General features: G+C 43.7%; 1 protein-coding gene across 15 annotated transcripts; it reads left to right on the top strand.

The window, feature by feature from the left end:
* Positions 1-314: 314 nt before the first annotated feature.
* LOC124040098 (putative nuclease HARBI1) lies at positions 315-7151 on the top strand. 15 transcript variants are annotated; one of them, XM_046356925.1, is made up of 12 exons: positions 3039-3539; positions 4448-4518; positions 4606-4782; positions 4873-4934; positions 5017-5114; positions 5194-5235; positions 5304-5477; positions 5557-5592; positions 5692-6246; positions 6316-6431; positions 6528-6629; positions 6724-7151. In XM_046356925.1, the coding sequence occupies exons 9-12, from the start codon at positions 5775-5777 to the stop codon at positions 6781-6783; spliced, it is 750 nt and encodes a 249-aa protein (XP_046212881.1). In that variant the 5' UTR covers positions 3039-3539; positions 4448-4518; positions 4606-4782; positions 4873-4934; positions 5017-5114; positions 5194-5235; positions 5304-5477; positions 5557-5592; positions 5692-5774; the 3' UTR covers positions 6784-7151. The 15 variants fall into 15 exon arrangements, 10 of the variants coding, with proteins under 10 accessions (XP_046212878.1, XP_046212879.1, XP_046212881.1 ...); XM_046356924.1 differs by having other exon boundaries at positions 5017-5106; positions 5194-5477; XM_046356926.1 differs by lacking the exon at positions 5194-5235.
* The last annotated feature ends 374 nt before the right edge of the window (positions 7152-7525 follow it).

Here is a 7525-nt window from a genome sequence, read left to right as displayed (position 1 = left end):
TGTCTTGAATAAACTCAAATCCAGGCTGTATCACAACCGGCCGTGATTGGGAGTACCATAGGGAAGCGCACAATTGGCCCAGCGTCGTCCGGGTTTGGTCAGTTTATACCGTAATTGTAAATAATAATTTGGTCTTAACTGACTTGCCTAGTTAATTAAAGTTTAAATAAGAAATATATTTTTAAAGTCGGAAGACAGAGATTTCCGAGTTGGTTTGAACGCAGCAGACGCTCCACATGATGACGAAGTACGCATACACATACCTATTCCCACTTACCGGATGTTACAGTTTGCGTTTCTTCATTCACCAAAGTCAGACAGCGCCCGGTGGAAGTCTTGTGCGATTCTCTTGGCGCGAGTACATTTGGTGAAAATGTGTGAACGGTGGTGAAGAAGAGTAGAGTAAACGTGGCTAAAGTTGGAAATGAACAGCAGTTTATGGTGTGAGTGCTATTCACGAGCAATGATATTTTTTTGGTAGACCCAGTTTACGGTCTCGAAGATGGTGAATGACGAATTAGGTAAAGTGGAATCGGTCAGAGTGATCAGGACTCATGAGCGGTATGATGTTGATTTGTTGAAAATAGGAAAGCTCTCTGGCTCTTCAAGATGTCGACATATGATGTGCAAAGCTTTGCCTTTCAGAGTATATCACCGGTTAAAGGTGTTGTCTCTGGTGTCTCGTTTGACCGAGGTAAAGACAGTTTCAGGTTGAACAGCAGTTAGGGACCGTCAACATGGTGACAAATCAAACATGTAAAATTTCAATTACTCCTAAAATGTTAAACTTGTTCTAGCTAACCCGAAGGCATAGACACACACTGCACACTTTTTTGGTCGATTTTATATATTTTGTTTATTGTCGATCTTGCACTATATTACATTTTTGAATTTCAATAGCTCTTTGTCATGTGATCTACTTACTTCAGACAAGGTTCAGAATGTACAGTCAGTGGGTCTACACCCTGTAGTTTGTCCATTTTAATCTCTCACAATTTTACATGAATTGTCAATGTTTCTAATTTCAATAGCTGCTTGGTCATGTGTACTACGGACATCAAACTAGGTTCAGAATGTCTACTGACTACACTTCTATATTGCACACCCTTTAGTTTGTTCATTTTTATCTCACACGTTTTTACATGAATTTTAAAATGTTTAAAAATTCAATACCTCATTGGTCATGTGACCTACTGACTTACAAACAAGGCTCAGAATGTACACTCATTGGCCCTACACATTGCACACCCTTTAGTTTGTCCATTTTCATCTCACATGATTTTACATTAATTTGCCTGCTCTGCCCCTCTGAAGGACAGTGTCATTCACAAACCTATTCACTCGGGCCTTCTCCCTGGGGCCTTCCTAACCTCCAGGGAGGCCCCCATTGACCTGGTGACCTCTGACTCCTGGCCTCTAGGCCTACACTCCCTGCCTGCCTGCTTGCCCTCTCCCTGGGCCTGAGAGTGTTTCGCTTACTCCCTGGAACTACAGGCCTCCACACCTACTCTCCTTACCCGGTCAACACCCCTCTCCCTTGGCCTTAGAGTATAGCTTACTCCTTGGAATTACTAAGACGTCTATAGTCCCGCTGTTAGGAACCACGTGCACTTGGTAAACTGAAACAAGCTCTGTGCTCCTAGTGACCGGCCTGCTTTTTTCTGCTCACAGACTAAGTCCCCACTCCAACCTCCATGGTCTGAGTGCTGCCCCCAGCCTCCAAGTCTGACCTCCCCTGCTTGGACTCAGAGTGCCCTCCACCTTGTTAGAGGCCTCCTTGTGCACCTGGTGACCCTCCTGCTTTTATCCGCTAAGAGACTAAGTCCCCAACCTCCACAGCCTGAGTGCTGCCCCTGAGTAACGTCCAGTGGCATCATCAGAGGCTTTTCTGTCTTACAAACTGGACATCAGTTGCTGCTACTAACCTTCTGCGGACTTTAGCTGTTTTTTTTGTTTGTTTTTTACACCCAATCGACATCAAGTGCCAGCGCAATACTTATAGGCTTGAGGACCAAATACCCCTTGCAGTATCTAGCGGCACCATCAACTGGGTGTCGGAAGAAGCAACAGAAAATAATCATCCCCTTTCAATCATTTGCTTGCACAGTCAGCCCTCCGGGAGAGAACCATAGGAACCACCTTTACCAGCGCTTCAATCGATATTCCTCACTTTGACATGAGGGGGTCACAGTCACCCAACGGGTGACTTTAATGCGACCTTGACAGGTGGGTATGTTCCTTTGAATTTCATCAAGTTGACATTCAGTGATCCGTGCCCAGTGGGAACCTAGGCTTCTTCCGTCCGTTTTATGGATCCGCAGCAAATCGATGAGTGTGGATGGTACTACCCACATCAGATGTAGGCTTCCCTCCCCAGACAAGCTGGAGATACCTCTCCCCACTTTGTAGGGCATGAGCCAGATCCATGCAATGCCCTATCACTGCAGGGCCAATGGGTTTAGTCTCCATCTCAAGTCAATTGAGCGTAGAGGAGACTGCCCCACCTACAATGTGGGGGGCCGGCGGGCGCCGTAGTCTGGGGAGATCTGCGAGAAGGGCCTGGCGCGCGTCCAGAGTTTCCACCGCCAACAATCGGAACCAACACCCCACCGGCCCGCCGACGGACACCACCCCAACGAACCCCTGCACGCAGCCGCTTGCGAAACCACACACGAGAGACAGCGAGATAGGCCACACAATGAACTTCCAATGGTGCCGAGGAGGGCGACAGAGCGACTGCACCCCTAGACCCGGCTTAAGCCCAGCTTCGCACCCCAGCCCGACTGACCCAGCCCTTAGAGCCAATCCTTCTCCCGAAGTTACAGATCTTTTTTGTCAACTTCCCTTACCTACATTGTTATTTTTTATTTATTTCACCTTTATTTAACCAGGTAAGCTAGTTGAGAACAAGTTCTCATTTACAACTGCGACCTGGCCAAGATAAAGCAAAGCAGTGTGACAGAAACAAGAATACGGAGTTACACATGGAATAAACAAGCGTGCAGTCAACACAATAGAAAAAAAAGAGTCTATATACAGTGTGTGGAAATGGCATGAGGTATGGCAATAAATAGGCCATAGTAGCAAAGTAATTACAATTTAGCAGATTAACACTGGAGCGATAGATGAACAGATGATGGTGTGTAAGTAGTGATACTGGGGCCTGTTGCACAAAAGTAGAATTAAGACATCCGGGATAAATGACTCAGCTGAGCTCAATGAATCCAAAACGTGCGTCCAGGCTTAATTGGTTGCACAAAGACCAAGCCAGGATGAGCAGACACGGATTCATTAAGCCAGGTGAAACCAATCCTGGATAGGTGCGCGCTCACGGCTCACTCAAATAGACCCCGCCACAGATCACAGATTAACTGATTTACCATGGCAACTAGAGCCGCGTACTTTTCCCCGTCGGAAGCACAAATCCTCATGGAGGCATACGAGGAGGTAAAAGATATAATTAAGAAGAAAGGCAACACCGCCACAGTGATAAAGCAAAGAGAAAAAGCGTGGCAAAGTATTGCAGACCGCCTGAATGCGTAAGTAGTGCACAATTACACACTCACCGCTCCGCTGAAACATCACAATTACAATTCAAATATTTAATTCACATCTCCAAAAACGCAGTTGTACTGTAATTATGAAACGGTTAAATTTTTAATTGAAATGCACTGCAGATATGAGTGAAATTGTGTAAAGTAAGTCCATCACACTGTATAAAGCTATGATAAATTATTATTAAAGCCTTACATTATTATTTAACGTTACTACGCTCAGTACGGTTTAATCTTAGCCGTTGTACTCTGCTTCTTATGTTGTCCACCGTTCTTTTTGTGTTTCTCCTGCTTTCATTAATGTAAAGCTGCTTTGACAGAATGAAACAATTGTGAAAAGTGCTATATAAATACAATTTAATTGAATAAATAGATGAGCTATAATAATAATCACTTTAATTTATATAGCGCCTTTCAAAGGACCCAAGGTCGGTTGCTCACTGCACTGCAAAAATGTCTTTCTTACTTAGTATTTTTGTCTTGTTTTCAGTAAAAAAAAAATATCTAAAAAACATCTTGAATATTTTCTTGAGCAAAATTACCTAGGAAAATAAGCAAAAAAAAATCTGCCAGTGAAACGAGAACTTTTCTAAAATTAAGTGTTTATGGAAAAAGTAAACTTATTTCAAGAGAATTTTTATTATATTGACAGATTTTTTATTTGCTTGTTTTAAGCACACATTTACTTAAAGTTTATATTTTTTGTCTAAACTATACTTATTTTGCTAGGTCATTTAGCAAATCAAGAAAATACATCTTTATTTAAGTTTTTTTTTGTTGATATTTTTACTGAAAACAAGACAAAAATACCAAGTAATTTTTTGCAGTGTGACTCCATTAAATGTGTGTGTGTGTGTGTGTGTGTGTGTGTGTGTGTGTGTGTGTGTGTGTAGATTAAACATGAACGGGCCAAAACGGACATGGCAGCAGGTCAAAATCAAATACAAGAACATTCTGCAGAATGGTATGGTCCCTGACTAATATTTAACAAAGCACAAGCATATATTGTACCCAGAAGGTGCCTGCTCACACATTGTCTGTACTGTTTTAGCAGTGAAAAAGAATACCCACAGACAAGGCACGGGTGGTGGGTCACCAAAGGCTGACCTTACCCCAGCAGAGGACATGGCCTTGGAGCTAAATAAAGGCAGGCCCGTCTTAGAGGGGATCCCTGGGGGGAAAGAGACGAGCATAGGTTCCTCCCAAGATGCCACCCGCTTCATTCAAGGTATGTCCTTCCATCTCTACATGGGATACAACCACATTCATATTGAATCAATTTGGACTGTCTGACTTTGGTTTACCTATTGCCTTGCAGTGTCTGGCAGCACTGTGTTCCTGCTAGAGCCACCAGCACAAGCACCAGACGATGCTGATCCAGTGAGTACTCCATCAAAGGCATACTGTAGGCCTGGCATGTCTTGTCTACTAGCTTCAATATGAATCCGATTAAATGTGATAGGGTGAAGGCCCCAGTGCAGCAGCAACAGCACATGATGGAGACGATGATGATGAGGAGGAGACCATCTCTCTGGATTCCAGAAGGCATGAGGTATCATGGTAAGACTGTGAAAGTACTATTTACTCTACAATGGTGAGGAGTCCTCATCAGAATCAAAAAATCTAATTTCTTTTACAGGACCCAGATGCTATACAGTGGGAAAACCAGTCTGGCAACATAGTGCGTATTAATAAAAGGACACCACATCCTGCCAAATTCCAGCTGCGCTAATTGTATTGTGTTCACAGAGCTCACAAGCTATCAGAAAGTTGTATGGCAACCACCTCCGGCGCCAAATAGAACTGGCAGACATAGACATTCAGTACAAGAAGAAAAAGATGGAAAATCTTGCACTGGACTCCGAAATAAAAAAGAGGACAATTAGGAAACTGGACCTTGAAATAAAAAAACTTGAGAGGGAGGTGAGATATGCCTTCAATGTACACTGTATGCTAACTGTAACACAAATGTATTAATCATTATTTGTATTTCCTCCCCCAGCTCCAAGAAGATGACACAGCTCAAAATAAAAATTAGGTATATTCTCGTAAAGTCAAGTGAGCCATGACATATGAGCTCTTATTGTGAGCACACAGGACGGTGGCATCTTTCTAAGTTTTTATTTTATTTTCCCAGCAATCAGTACAACCAAGTCATCGTTATAAGGCATCGCCCTCTTTTGCCCACCCCCCCAGCACCAGGTGTGGCCACTAGCCTATATGAAGGCCCAAAATTGTGTGTTCCTTTCTGCTCTGACAATGGCATGCCCATTCGTGCGAGATGTGGTGGATGAAGAAGCACTTGTGCTGAGGAGAGCCTTCAGGCGAGAAAGGGTCTTCAGGGACCGGTTGGACCCACTGGCCTTCCCTGACGACCATCTATATGAAAGATACAGGTTTTCTGCAGATGGCATCAGGTATCTATGCAGACTACTGGGTCCCAGGATTAAGCACCGCACTGCACGGAGCCATGCACTGAGTGTGGAGCAAATGGTTTGTGTGGCCTTGCGCTTTTTTGCTAGTGGAGCCTTCCTGTACTCAGTGGGGGATGCAGAACAGCTGAACAAGGCCACAATTTGCCGCACAATAAGGAGTGTGTGTCTGGCTATCAAAGCATTAGCAGATGTCTTCATCTCCTTCCCTGGCCACAGAAGACTCTGTGACATCAAAGAGGAGTTCTATAGGATTGCAGGTAAGAGGATCTACAAATTACAGGACAACTGTTAACACATAGTAGGATACTCATTACTTTGTGTGACAGGTTTCCCCAATGTCATTGGTGCAGTGGACTGCACACACATAAGGATAAAAGCCCCCTCAGGTGCCCATGAGGCCGATTTTGTGAATAGGAAATCCTTTCACAGCATTAATGTTCAGGTGAACATAACTTTTTGATATTGTCCTTTTACGAACACTCTGCATTGCCAGTGATGTGCATTGATTGGTGTAATATTCCTCATCTTATGATTTCAGATGGTCTGCAATGCTGACTGTGTGATCAGCAATGTTGTGGCAAAATGGCCTGGCTCAGTCCATGACTCCAGAATCTTTCGGGCCTCTGAAATCTATCACAAGGTAAGCCACACAACCCCTATTTATAACCATCATGGCTGTGTCAAGAATATCACTATGTTTATGAGGTAGTAATGATGAGATTTTGTGTTGACAGGTGAATTCTCTGGTGTGTTGCTGGGAGACAGGGGGTATGGCTGCCAGCCTTTTCTCCTGACACCTTTCACAGACCCCCAGGAAGCACAGCAGGCCTACAACCATGCCCATGCCAGGACCAGGGCCAGAGTTGAAATGACCTTTGGCCTCCTGAAGGCACGCTTTCACTGCCTTCACAAATTAAGGGTCAGCCCTGTTAGGGCATGTGATATTACTGTGGCTTGTGCTGTCCTCCACAATGTGGCCTGCCTGAGGAAGGAGAGGGCCCCCAGAGTGCCACCAGCCATGGACTGGGACAATCCGGCAATCTTCCCTGATGACGACAGTGGTCGGCTGCTGAGGGACCAATATGTGTTGAATTATTTTAGTTAGTATGTGTGCTTTCAATTTTGGTTAAATATGTCCTGCGGTGGCAGAGGAATTTGTTTTTTTTTTTTTCGTTTTTTTTTCACGAATTTGGCCTCTTATGATGTTTGTGCGGTATACTGTGTGTAATACAAGGCTGCAGGGAGGCTACTGCATCCATTCATTTGTCTGTTCAGTTGATGTGTATGGATTTGTCCTGCATTTATTTTAGTGTGCAGACATGCAGGGTGTGTTATATACAGACCTTTGAATGTGTATGTATCATTTTGTATAATATGCTTGGATTCTGTGCTTTCCATCTTGTAGAGTCACTGTGACTTCAGTTTCGAAAGGAGCTGATGGTTTACCTGCTTTGTTTTGTCCTTATTCAATAAAGGAACATAATGTTACACATTGTGTTTTTATATTCATATGGAATGTGTATTTGTTTATATGAC

Source organism: Oncorhynchus gorbuscha, linkage group LG07 (assembly GCF_021184085.1).
Source record: "Oncorhynchus gorbuscha isolate QuinsamMale2020 ecotype Even-year linkage group LG07, OgorEven_v1.0, whole genome shotgun sequence".
NCBI classification, from domain to species: domain Eukaryota; kingdom Metazoa; phylum Chordata; class Actinopteri; order Salmoniformes; family Salmonidae; genus Oncorhynchus; species Oncorhynchus gorbuscha.
The sequence above is the reverse complement of the archived record's forward strand: the minus strand, read 5'-3'. Positions and strand labels throughout refer to the sequence as shown.